Here is a 13,894-nt window from a genome sequence, read left to right as displayed (position 1 = left end):
ACCCGTATATCTTTGGAATGTGGGAAGAAACCGGAACACCCGGAGGAAACCCACGCAGACACGGGGAGAACGTACAAACTCCTTACAGACAGCGGCCGGAATTGAACCCAGGTTGCTGGCGCTGTAATAGTGTTACACTAACCGCTACACTACCGGGCCTGCCTTATTCATTCACTTTTTGTCACAATTTCCTTCCTATCCATTATCATGAGGAGGGGGATCCTGACAAGACCATAGTTCTATTGCCCCCTTCCCTATTGCTTCCAGGCACAAGAGACCATTTCAGAGGGCAGTTAGGAACCAACCACACAGGACAGCCTGGAGTCACACAAGCCCAGGCAGGGCAAGGACGGCAGAATTCCTTCTCTGAAGGACATTACTGATCCCATTGTTTAATACACCCAATAAACTCACCACAATCTCAGCTGCTGGTTTGGTAACCGTGGGCAACACGTAGACGCATTCAGTCGGGAAGTCTCCCTTTTGCTTGGTCCTCTCGTTGATGCCGTGAGCCCAGCCACAGTTCATCACTTGCTCGCCCGTGTCATGGTCCAGGATGATTAGGTCCCCCTTCAAGAAGCTGAGGAAGGTCAGGTCATCGCCAACTGTGTGGAGAACAGAGACGCCAGTGACTCACTCAATTGGGGGGGTGGGGAGGGGGGTCCTGAAGCCTTACCCCAACAAGGCAAAGGAACGCACAAGTAGCACAAGATGTTGGAGCAGAATTAGGTCATTCAGCCCAGAGTCTGCTCTGCCATTCGATCATGGCTGATTTATTTTTCCCTCTTAACCCCATTCTCCTGCCTTCTCCCCATAACCTTTGACACCTTACTAATCAAGAACCTATCAACCTCCACTTTAAATGACTTGGCCTCCAGAGCCATCTGTGGCAATGAATTCCACAGATTCACCACCCTCTGGCTAAAGAAATTCCTCCTCATCTCAGTTCTAAAGGGACGTCCTGCTATTCTGAGGCTGTGCCCTCTGGTCCTAGACTCTCCCACTACTGGAAACATGCTCCCCGCATCCACTCTATCCAGGCCTTTCAGTATCCGTGTAGGTTTCAATGAGATCCCCCCTCATCCTTCTAAGCTCCATTGAGTACAGGCCCAGAGCCATTAAATGCTCCTCGTACGTCAATCCTGTCATTCCTGGGATCATTCTTGTGAACCTGCTCCAGACCCTCTCCAACACCAGCACATCCTTCCTTAGATATGGGGCCCAAAACTGCTCAAGATACTCCAAATGTGGTCTGGGCAACGCCTTCTCAAGCCTCAGCATTACATCCTTGCTTTTCTATTCTAGCTCTCTCTAAATGAATGTTAACATTGCATTTGCCTTCCTTACTACTGACTCGACCTGCAAGTTAACCTTCAGAAGGATATGGATTGCTATGGAGAAACAAAGGTACATTAGGGACCATGTCCACACATCCTTAAACAGATAGGATGCCTTCCTTCATCAGCGGAAGCTTGGAGTTCCAGAAATAAAAACAAAATCCTGGAAACTCTCAGCATGTCAGGCAGCATCTATGGAGAGAATATCCAGGGTAATCATAGAACAATACAGCATGGAAACAGGCCCTTCGGCCCATCTTGTCCATAGTGACCAAAGTGCTCACCCAAGCTGGTTGCATCCATTTGTGTTTGACCCATACCCCTCCAAACCTTTTCTATCCAAATGTCTTTTAAGTGTTGTAATTATACCTGCCTCAATCTGGCAGCTCATTCTGTATACCCACTGCCTTCTCTGTGAAGAAGTTGTCCCTCGGGTCCCATTTAAATTTTTCCCCCTCTCACAATCCTATGACCTCTAGTTCTTGATTCCCCAGCTCTGGGAAAAAGACTGAGTGCATTCAACCTATCTGTGTACCTCATGATTTTATACACCTCTAAGTTCACCCCTCAGTCTCCTACACTCTAAGGAATAAAGTCCCAGCCTGTCCAACCTCTCCCTATAACCTAGTCCTTCAAGTCCTGGCAACATTCTCATAAATCTTCTTGCCAGCCAGTGCTTAAAGTCAGGGACAAAGGATCTCTGATAGGAAATGTTACAGACTTCAGTTCAATACCGCCTCAGCCTCGTTCATTCCAAAGCCAAACCACCCCAGATTGGATATCTTTCCTCAAGTTCTAAGAACATAGAACACTAAAGCACAGTACAGGTCCTTCAGCCCACGATGTTGTGCTGACATTTTATCCTGCTCTAAGATCTATCTAACCCTTCCCTCCCAAAGGTTAAACCTTCCTTCCCATTTCTCGATCATTCATTCATTGATGTATCTATCTAAGAGTCTCTTAAATGTCCCTAATGTGTCTGCCCCCATAACCTCTGCCAGCAGCGCGTTCCACGCACCCACCACTGTGTAACAAGCTTACCCCTGACATCCCCCTTATATCTTCCTCCAATCACCTTAAAATTATGTCCTCTCGTGTTAGCCATTGTCACCCTGGGAAAAAGGTCTCTGACCACCCACTTGATCTATGCCTCATCATCTTGTACACCTCTATCAAGTCACCTCTCATCCTCCTCTCCAAAGAGAAAAGCCCGAGCTCACTCAACCTATCCTCATAAGACATGCTCTCCAATCCAGCCAACATCCTGGTAAATCTCCTCTGCACCCTCTCAAAAGCTTCCACGTCCTTCCTATAATGAGGCGACCAGAACTGAACACAATACTCCAAGTGTGGTCTAACCAGAGTTCTATAGAGCTGCGACATCACCTTGCACTCAATACCCCAACTAATGAAGGCCAACACACCATATGCCTTCTTGACTCTATCAACCTGTGTGGCAACCTTGAGGGATCTATGGACATGGATCCCAAGATCTCTCTGTTCCTCCAAAATGCAGTTCCAACATTTTCTGTTTTTATTCCATTTTTCCAGGATCTGCAGTACTTCTTAAATTCGATTTTTCTTGGGATACCAGAGCAGTGAAGCTGTACATGGACAGTATACAATATGAACTTGAGTACAGTGTAAGGTTTTGGTCACAACATTACAGAAAAGATGTAAGTGCATCGGAGAGGATTCAGAGCAGATTTATGTTGTTACTCAGACAGGAAAATTGTGACTAGGGAGGGAAATTGATTCAATCTGGGGTTATCTTTGGAATAGAAGAGGCTGGGGCAAGACTTAATTGAGGTGTATAAATTTGAGGAAGTTTGAGTAAATTGGAAGGACTTATTTCTCTTACGAGCAGGGTAAAATAAAAATAAACTTGTCAGCGAGATCAGAGGGGAGATGAACAAAAATACTCTCACCAAGAGACCAGAGGTCTGGAGCTCACTCTCTAAAACGGTGATGGAGATAGAAACCCTTATCACAGAGAGTCAGCACGTCATACAGCACAGAAACAGGCTCTTCAGCCCAACTCACCTGTACTGACCAAGCTAATCCCATTTGTCTGCAATTGGCCCATATCCCTCTAAACATTTCCTATAAGCGGTTAACATAACACTATTACAGCGCCAATGACCCGGGTTCAACTTCGGCCACTGTCTGTAAGGAGTTTGTACGTTCTCCCTGTGTCTGCATGGGTTTCCTCCAGGTGCTCTGGTTTCCTCCCACATTCCAAAGACGTACAGGTTAGGAAGTTGCGGGCATGCTATGTGGGCGCCGGAAGCGTGGCGACACTTGCGGGCTGCCCTCAGAACACACTACGCAAAAGATGCATTTCACTGTGTGTTTCGATGTACATGTGACTAATAAAGATATCTTATCTTACCCACCTCTATCACTTCCTCTGGCAGCTTGTTCCATGTACCCACCATCCTCTTTGTGAAAAAGATGTCCCTTGGATCCATTTTAAATCTTCCCCCCCCTCACCTTAAACCTATGGCCTCTGGTTTTGGACGTTTCTACCCTGGGGAAAAGACTATGGCTATTCACCTTATCTATGCCCTTCATGATTTTATAAATCGTTACGTTATCCCTCAATCTCCAGGGAAAAAAGACTTGCCTATCCTTATAGCACAAGCCCTCCGGTCCCAGTAACATCCTCAAATCTTTTATACACCCTTTGCAGTTTAACAACATCCTTCCTACAGCAGGGCGACCAGCACTCCAAATGTGGCTGTACCAATTTATTCTGGCTTCTGCCCTCTTCCTTTCCAGTCCTGACCCAAAACGTCAAACTGTTTATTTCCCTCCACAGATGCTGCCTGACCTGAGTTCCTCCAGCATTTTGTGCGTGTTGCTCCAGATTCCAACTTCTGCAGAATCTGCGTTACCATCGCATTGTACAGTTGCAACAAGTCCAAACTCCGACACTCGATATTCTGACCAACAAAGGCAAGTATCCAAACGTCTTCTTCACCGCCCTGTCTACCTGTGGCCACTTTCAGGTACCTATGCATCTGTACCCCTAGGTCTCTATTCTACAACATTCCTCAGGGACCTACGATGCAAGTCTTACCCTGGGTTGTCTTACCAAAATGCAACACCTCACATTTATCATAATAAAACTCCATCTGCCAATCCTTGGCCCAGGTTCCGTTGTAATCCATTTCAGTATCCACTGTACCATCCATTTTAGTGTCACCCGCAAACTTAACCCTGCCACCTACATTCTCATCCAAACCATTAATATAAATGATGAGCAGCAGACCCAGCACTGACCCGTGGCACACTGCTGCTCGCGGACTTCCAGTCTAAAAATCAACTCTCAGTCACAATCCTGTCCCCTACTGTCAAGTCAGTTTTGTATCCAATTGGCTGCATCATGGTTTGGGATAGCAACTGCTCTGCCCGTAACTATAAGAAACTGCAGAGAGTTGTGGACACAGCTCAGCACATCACAGAAACCAGCCTCCCCTCCATGGACTCTGTCTACGCTTCTCGCTGCCTCGGAAAAGCAGCCAACACGATCAAAGACCCCACCCACCCCAGATATTCTCTCTTCTACCCCCTCCCATTGGGTAGAAGATACAAAAGCCTGAAAGCACGTACCACCAGGCTCAAGGACAGCTTCTATCCCACTGTTATAAGACTATTGAATGGTCCCCTAGTACGATAAGATGGATTCTTGACCTCACAATCTACCTCATTATGGCCCTTGCACCTTATTGTTTGCTGCACTGCACCTTCTCTGTAACACTTTATTCTACATTGTTATTGTTTTTACCCTGTACTACCTCAATGCACTGTGTAATGAATTGATCTGTGTGAATGGTATGCAAGACAAGGTTTTCCACTGTACCTCGGTACCTGTGACAATAAACCAATTTGGCAATAATTTAGCTTGTCCGGGATCCAACGTAACCTCCCGGACCAGCCTACCATGCACTACCTTGTCAAAGGCCTTCATAAGTCCACGTAGACAACATCTCCTGCACTTCCCTCGTTTATCTTGTTGGGTCACCTCTTCAAAACAAAAACTCATCCAAATTCACGAGACACCATTTCCTACACACAAAGTCACGCCGATTATTCCTAGTCGCCCTTGCCTTTCCAAATCCATGTAGGTCCCGTCTCTCAGAATCTCCTCCATTAACTTACCCACCCACTGATGTTAGGTTCACTGGTCTGTCGGTCACAGTGAAACAGTCTGTGTACTTGAAGGGCTGTGACCTGTTCAACTACAGACCAGGTGCTGGAAGGTGGGGGTATTAGATGAAAGAACAGAAGTGGTGCTGGCTGGGCAGTGGTCTCGAGGAGAAGGAACCAATTGAAGCAACGTAATACTGTTTAAGACAGAAACCAGAAGGCTGCAATAGGTTGGGGGTGGCACGGTAGTGTAGCGGTTAGCATAAAACTATTACAGCGCCAGTGACGCGGGTTCAATTCCCACCACTGTCTGTAAGGAGTTTGTACGTTCTCTCCGTGTCTGTGTGGGTTTCCTCCGGGTGCTCCGGTTTTCTCCCACATTCCAAAAAGACGTACAGGTTAGGAGCTGTGGGCATGCTATGTTGGTGCCAGAAGAGTGGCGACACTTGCGGGCTGCCCCCAGCACATTCTCACTAACGCAAAAAGATGCATTTCACTGTGTGTTTCAATGTACATGCGACTAATAAATATCTTATCGAGGTCTGTCGAAAAGATGTGGGTCTGTTATTTGTGTTGGGACAACATTCGAGGCAGAGGATGGAAGTCAGATGGAGAAGGGTCAGAAAGCCCAGGTGACAGATGACCAGAAGTTCTGTTCAGTCTGCAGGCATGACCCCAAAGTGAGAGGTAAAGCTGTCTTGACAGGCTGAATGAGCCCTGGTTTGTATCTGAGCCCCGGTTCCCCCAAGGAGATGGAGCAAGGGCTCAAAATCACCACCACACCTTTTGGTGACTGGTTTCTGGAGATACCATCGGGCAGGAGGTACAGAAGCCTGAAGTCCCACACCACCAGGTTCAAGAACAGCAACTTCCCTTCAACCATTCGGTTCTTGAACCAACCGGCACAACCCTAATCATTACAGTTTAGCAACACTATGACCACTTTGCACTAAAATGGACTGTTTTTGTTTGTTCTAATTTTAATTCTTGTAAAAATTATGTATACTTTATGTTTAATTTATGTTTTACAAGTAAAACTTATCTGTAAAACAATGCCGCTTATCTGATGCTGTGTGTCTGTGATGCTGCTGCAAGTAAGTTTTTCATTGCACCTGTGCATACACATACTTGTGCAGATGACAATAAACTTGACTTACAACCTTGAGCCAATTGGTCCACTACCCTCATAGTTAGAAGGTCACTTGGGTGAACAATTTAGTGGGAGTGAGTTACTGGATTGAGAAGAGGCAAACTATCATTTCTGGAGACACAAGAGATTCTGAGGAGGCTCGTGCGGTGATAGGCGGGGACAAGGGGAACCCTGTCCCTGTTATGGAACCATCACTTCTACAGGGGCGTGGAGTTGGAGCGCAGATAGGAACGAAAGGAGAATTTCCAATGAAGCGTGTGAATGGCGTGCCCATGTCTGGCTCAGGTTAGTTACCACAGGCCAGGCAGTCAGAAACCCTGGGACCCTCCAACTACAAGTCCAGCCAGCTCGTCGGGTCACACCCACCAGGGCTCGGGTTGTCCTGCAGCGCCACAACGAACTTTGACCTCATCCTCAGCCCCTCAAGAAACGTCACCACCAGGTCACGGATGTCTTCGGCGTTGTTGGAGGTGAAGGTGTATTCATCGCCTTTGATGGTCGCCAGAGTGAAGCTCTGCCCTTGCATTTTGCCACCCCTGTAATGCAAAAAGGAGATTTCTTAGCAGTGTCAACACTTCCAAGGTACTGGGAACCTCTTGGTGCTTAGTTGGAGTAATACAGCATGGAAACAGGCTCTTTGGCCCAACTCATCCATGCCAACCAAAGTACCCACCAAGTCTGTCCCATTTGCCCACGTTTGGCCCATATCCCCCTAAACCCCTCCTATCTATGTACTTATCCAAACGTCTTTCAAATGTTGTTAATTGTACCTACTTCAACCATGTCCTGTGGCAGCTCGTTCCATATACGCACGTCCCTCTGCATAAATTTGTTGTCCCTCTGGTCCCTTTCAAATCTTTCCCCTCTCACCTTAAACCTATGCCCTCTAGTTTTTCATTCCCCAACCCTGGGAAGAAGACTGCGTGCATTCACCCTTTCCATGCCCCTCATAGGTCAGTCCTCAACGTCAAGGAATAAAGTCCAAGCCTGTCCAACCTCTCCCTATAACTCAGTCCTTCGAATCCTGGAAGCATCCTTGTAAATCTTCTCTGCGCTCTTTCCAGTTTAAATGATGTCTTTCCTATAACAGGGCAACCAAAACCATACACAGTACTCCAGGTGCAGCCTCACCAATGTCCTGTATAATTGCAACACAAATCAACTTCTAAATAACAATTACTGATGGAGTCGACACAACTGGCAAACAGCAAGGGCAAAACTGATTCTGCTTTAAACCAACACCTTGGGTGAACTTCCAGTGTGGGTAGGAGATTGGGTCCATTGAATTCTGCCCCATTTCCTCAGGAGTACCCGAGTGACACTTCCAAAGACCAACCCAGGGTAGAGTTAGGCTTGCCCTCTGGGACATTCGCTCGTTAATACCACACGTCTCCATCCCGTGCTCCCTCAACACAAATAGTAACGTGGAACGATTCCTTGGATTAGGTCGGACTATACTTGGAGTTTGGGGAGAGAGAGTAGAACATTCCTTGAAAACTGGCAAAGAAGGGTTGATCAACCAATGAGCTGAAGGCAAAGCTGTACTCTCAAGATTTTGGTTCCAACTGACTCATATCAAGTTGCCCATCCCCTGCAACCACTGACCTACATCAACACCACCTTGATTTTGAGATTCTCATCCTAATGTTCAAATCCCTCCTTATGCAGCCAGGTCTCTAATACTCAGCTCCTTTAAACTTTCCCCCCTCTCACCTTGTACCCATGTCCTCTAGTACACGAGTCTCGTTAATTTTCTTTGCACCAATTACTAGAATGACAGTAGAATTAAGAGAGTTAGTTACAGCAGAAGGGATTTAATAGGTGGGACCTCTTCAGAGGGGGAAAAAAAATAAGAGATAACCTTCCAAGGTTCTTTAAGATGATGAGAAGTTTCAGTGGGGTACAGAGTGACGGGATTTCCGATTGTGAGCAAGACTAGAACTACTTAGAAAAGGTACAACAGTCACTAATAAAAATCAAAGAACTGAAATATATTCACTGAGAATGTGGTTTCAATAAAGAAATCACCACATCCATGGAAGATTGGGTTGTTTCTGCACTGTAAACTTTATGCTCAAAAAAAGTAAATCACCTTGCATTTTACCCCAACAGGGTGTAGGCTGTGATTTAGAACAGTGTCCAAGAGGGTGATGCAAGTGGATTAATTGCAAATGCAGTTAGCATAACCCTATTACAGCGCCAGCGACCCGGGTTCAATTCCCGCCGCTGTCTGTAAGGAGTTAGTACGTTCTCCCCGTGTCTGCGTGGGTTTCCTCCGGGTGCTCCAGTTTCTTACCATGTTCCAAAAACTTATGGGTTAGGAAGTTGTGGGCACGCTATGTTGGCGCCGGAAGCGTGGCAACACTTGCGGGCTGCCCCAGAACACTACGATGTATATGTGACTAATAAAGATATATCATCTTACTCGAAGCGAGAAGGTTTGCAGTCAGAAGGGAAAGAGTGGGGAGCGGGACCACCAACCATGGCTGTATCGAGGGGCTACTACAGGCATAATGGGTCATCTTTTACTGTATTAATGATAGATAGAACAATACAGCACAGGAAAAGGCCCTTTGGGCTACGATGTTGGGCCGAACTAATTAAATGCTTAACTAAACTAATCCCTTCTACCTACACAATGTCCATATGCCTCCATTCTCTGCACATTCATGAGCCTCTTAAATGGCTCCATCATATCTACCTCTAGCACCATGCTTGGCAGTGCATTCCAGACACCCACCACTGTTGCCCTGCACATCTGTACGAACGGTATGCAAGACAAGTTTTTCCACTGTACCTCAGTACAAGTGACAATAATAAACTAATACATCTCCTTTGAACCTTTCTCCTCACCTTAAGTGCGTGTCCTCTCATACTTGATGTTTCTACCGTGGGAAAAAGACCCTGACCGTCTACCCTATCTATGCCTCTCAATTTTATAAACCTCTATCAGGTCTCTCCTCAGCCTCTACTGCTTCAGAGAAAACAGTCCTAGTTTGCCCAACCTCTCCTGATAGCAGATGGCCTCTAATCCAGGCAGCCTCTTGGTAAACCTCTTCTGCACCCTCTCCAAAGCCTCCCCATCTTTCCCTCAATGGGGCGACCAGAACTGAATGCAACACTCCAGGTGCGGCCTAAGCAGAGTTTTATAAAACTGCAGCACAACTTCGACTCGAACTCGTTGCCTCAACTAATAAAAGGCGTGTGCCAATCAGTTTAAGAAATGATTAGACAGACACTTAAACAGGCAAGGCATAGAAGAATACGGTCCTAGTGCAGCCAGATGGGATTAGTATAGATGCGCAAAATGGGCATGGACATGATGGGCTGAAGGGCCCATTTGAGCTGTAGGACTCCATGATGCACCCAGAATTTAAGTGTTGTTCATTTAGTGATAAGTTAACTCCAGTTTCATCTCTTTGATCCAAGACCCCATGATCTGTGAGCCTGGAGTCCTTCCCAATGTCCCATCCCAGCTTTCCACCAAGTGGTTGGAAAATCCACTGGGAAAATGACAATGAAGCCCCCAAAACATAGTTCACTCCCAGTCTCTTGCTGACCTGCTGCTGGTAACAGCAGTGATTTCAGGGAAGGAAAGTTCCAGAAGGACTTGCTCCTGTTCATCGACAAAGTAAACGCCGGTCCAGTTGACAGCAACAATTACGTCGTTCTTTGGCAGGCTTGGACCTGAAGCGAGAGAGAAGTTGAAAGCAGTAATTAAGTGGAATTCCTGGGCCAGGTCTCAGAGCTCCCGTCATTCACACCTTCCTGTGGCAAGAAACCACAGACTGACGTGGACAAAGGTGTGAGTGACGTGAGTGTCGGTCAGTCTGTCTCCCCATCCCTCTTCTGTGCCCACATCTCCAAGAGGGCACATGTGGGTCCTAGAAGTGCGGCCAATCTCTTCTGCAACCTGTTCCCATGGGAGGAGTGGGTGAGGACGTGTCTGGATCGAACGGAGCTGATCCATAGGCCGACCCATCGGGCGATCCGATTGTGAAGAGGTGAGCAAGCACCAGACTTTGGTGCTCACTCTGCTAAATGTGGGGGTTCAAGACCAGCTAGGGCTCAGAGGTTGGAGTACATGACCTCACACAGGGCTCTGCACTGACATACTAACCATAAAACCATCAGCTAAAGGAGTAGAATTAGGCCATTCAGCCCATCTGAGTCTGCTCCGCCATTCAATCGTGGTTGATTTTTTTTCTCAGCCCCATTCTCCCTGTAACCCTTAACGCCCTTACCAATCAAGAACCTATCAATCTCTGCCTTAAATACACCCAATGACTTGGCCTCCACAGTGCTCTGTGGCAACAAATTCCACAGATTCACCGCCCTCTGGCTGAAGAAATTCCTCCTCATCTCAGTTCTAAAGGGACGTCCCTTTATTCTGAGGCTGTGCCCTTGGATCCTAGACTCTCCCACTGATGGAAACGTCCTCTCCACGTCCACTCTGTCCAGGCCTTTCAGTATCCAGTAGGTTTCAATGAGATCCCCCCATCCTTCTGAACCCCATCGAGTACAGACCCAGAGCCATCAAACTCTCCTCATACCTTAATCCTTTCATTCCCGGGATCGTTCTTGTGAACCTCCTCTGGACCCTCTCCAGGACCAGCACATCCTTCCTTAGATACGGGGCCCAAAAATCACTCACAATATTCCAAATGAAATCTGACCAACACCTTACAAAGCCTCAGCCGTACATCCTTGCTATTTATTCTAGTCCTCTCAAAATGAATGCTCAACGATGCAATGCTAACAAGGAGTAGGAGCCACTTCGCATTGACCTCCCCCCAGAGTTTCACCCCAAGGCAGCAAGTCTGCTCATTTCCCCCTACATAGAGGTCAGCGCCTCCACAGACGTTCCCCCATAGCCACACAGAGGGTTCACCAGACCCATCCATTCCTCATCCCCAGGGTTACCCACCTGGAAGTTCAACCACTCCACCAGCACCACACCCTTTTGAGGATGCACGGCCTTCTTTGAGGTGAAGAAGATTGAGATATTGAAGAGCGTCTCCTCGCAAAAACTATGATCATGACACATCCTTGAGGTGGCGTTTTTGAGTGGAGAGCAGTGGGCTGTTGGAACTCCAGTTGTGCTGGGACATGTGATAGACATCATGTCTGAACAGGGAGCTATAATCCCATCTAGGGAAGATCTTGTACATTAAATGTATAGAACCAGAAGGACAAATGACTGCCTCCTGTGATCCTAAGATTTTCAGGAGTTTGCTCCCCTTTTTCAACCAGTAGTTCAATTTTGTTTAAACATTTCCCGAGATTACCAACAAAGGCCTATTCAAGGGGTCCCACACAGAGTGTGGGGCAGGCAATGGATCATCTGGTCTTTTACTCACCCACAGCGATAACTCACACACTTTTTAATTGATGGACAAGCTGTAACAAAACAAACCTGAGAACTTGAAGGCCTCATAGAAACGTGAAAACAACAAGGGCCATTTGAATCGGGCAAAGTCCACAACCTCCTCCTTCACCTTCTGAGGGTCGATTCTCTTCTGAGTATACACCCCCTAAAGAGGCAAAAGGCAGGATTTAATGGACCGTGTATATGGAGCACAAGCAAAGCGCACACACACACTTCACAAAGCAGCTTCATTACACAAGTGTCATGTTCCCAGATGCCCTCTGGATTCTTTGAAAGATTGCACTTCCAAAGTACCTACCCTGCCCCTTCCAGGGTATCCGAGAGAACTGTGCAGCCACTGGTCACTGCTAGAATACAGGAAAAAGCTAATTTGTGCACCAGCTAATGTAAACAAATGAACTCATTTGGCTTTTCATGATCTTGCTGTGTAGACATGATCTGTTGGGTCTGCTTATAAAGAGTTAAATTTGACTGTAAAGTACAGCTGTCCCTGGCTTACGAACATCCGACACAGACACCCCTACATATGAGCAAGCTCCTGTAATACAAATTAAATTCAAAAGTACATATATGTTTGTTCCTACAGCAGAACTAGTTTCCCCTCTCTCTCCACTTTTAGTAATTGCTCTTTATCATCAGAAATGTGTTTTTGATTCCATTCATTACTATAGAGTGATTTTTGTGTCATTTTCTCTTCTCTTCTCTCCCATCAGGCAGAAGACATAGGAGCCTGAGGGCACGTAACACCAGGCTCAAGGACAGCTTCTACGCCACTGTGATAAGACTATTGAACGGTTCCCTTATACGATGAGATGGACTCTTGACCTCACAATCTACTTTGTTGTGACCTTGCACCTTATTGTCTACCTGTGCTGCACTTCCTCTGTAGATGTGACACTTTACTCTACTGTTATTGTTTTTACCGTATTACCTCAATGCACTCAATAACGCGATGTAACTGCACTGTGTCATGAATTGATCGGTAAGCAAAACGAGTTTTTCACTGTACCTCGGTACAAGTGACAATAATAAACCAATACCAATATTTTCCGACTTAAAGACACAAAAAATCAACTGACGAACTTGCGTAAAAACGGAACCAGTTTGTCACCCGGGTACAACTTGTACTTTGTAACATTCCAAGAATTTTCCTTAAAGTTCAAAGCTCATTCCATTTTGAATAGAATCAGAATTGGTATACAAATGGCCACTTCTCCGTTGTTTGCCCTGCTCGGCTGGACTCCAGTCAGTGCTCTGCCGATGGATTTCACCTGAACCTGCCCAAGGCCAGAACATTCCAAGTATTAATCAAATTGGAAATCTCTTCATAACTGCCTATTGCTAAGAAACCATCTTTCCATTTATATACACGGCATCCACTCACGCATCCTTAAATCGATGGAGAACATTTTGAGAGAGAACCTAATTGGCAAAAAAACGCAAGTCAGTGCTTCCAAATCAAAGTTGCAATACTAGACACTAATTGCCTTACAGCCACAGTAAACTCCTACAAAAAGCACCGAGGTAATGAACAGAGCACTTGCTTTTTAATGTTGAAAGAAAGAGATAAACGTTGCCCAGGACACTGGGATGAATCCCCCATTTGTCTTCGTAACAATGGGTAGTTGGTGAACTGTCTGACCAAGATGACAATTGAGCCCTTCCGAAACACTGCGGCACTCCCTCAATGCAAATGTGGGCCACCAGCCTCCAGTTTTACCTCCAGTCTCTTGATTGGGATTTGAACTTGTGACTCTCAGACAAGAGGCTTAGCCGAGACACACACTTGAATCTGAATATTTTGGGTACATGTGCAGTATGTGCGCACCCTGTAAATATTACAGTTGGAACACCAATCACAAGCTG

At 46.3% G+C, this 13,894-nt stretch overlaps 1 protein-coding gene across 1 annotated transcript in view; it reads right to left on the bottom strand.

Annotated features, from left to right (window-relative positions):
* The window catches only part of LOC127575729 (unconventional myosin-VIIa-like), a 67,748-nt gene that overhangs the window by 36,588 nt on the left and 17,266 nt on the right, over positions 1–13,894 (bottom strand). The window contains exons 8-11 of the mRNA XM_052025726.1: positions 12,056–12,173; positions 10,200–10,326; positions 7,006–7,175; positions 415–605 (exon numbers count right to left, since the gene is read on the bottom strand). Of these exons, the coding sequence (XP_051881686.1) occupies positions 415–605; positions 7,006–7,175; positions 10,200–10,326; positions 12,056–12,173 (606 nt within the window). The remainder of the gene's footprint in view (positions 1–414; positions 606–7,005; positions 7,176–10,199; positions 10,327–12,055; positions 12,174–13,894) is intronic.

Source organism: Pristis pectinata, chromosome 11, assembly GCF_009764475.1.
Source record: "Pristis pectinata isolate sPriPec2 chromosome 11, sPriPec2.1.pri, whole genome shotgun sequence".
Taxonomy (NCBI): domain Eukaryota; kingdom Metazoa; phylum Chordata; class Chondrichthyes; order Rhinopristiformes; family Pristidae; genus Pristis; species Pristis pectinata.
This window is presented reverse-complemented; position numbering and strand designations above follow the sequence as displayed.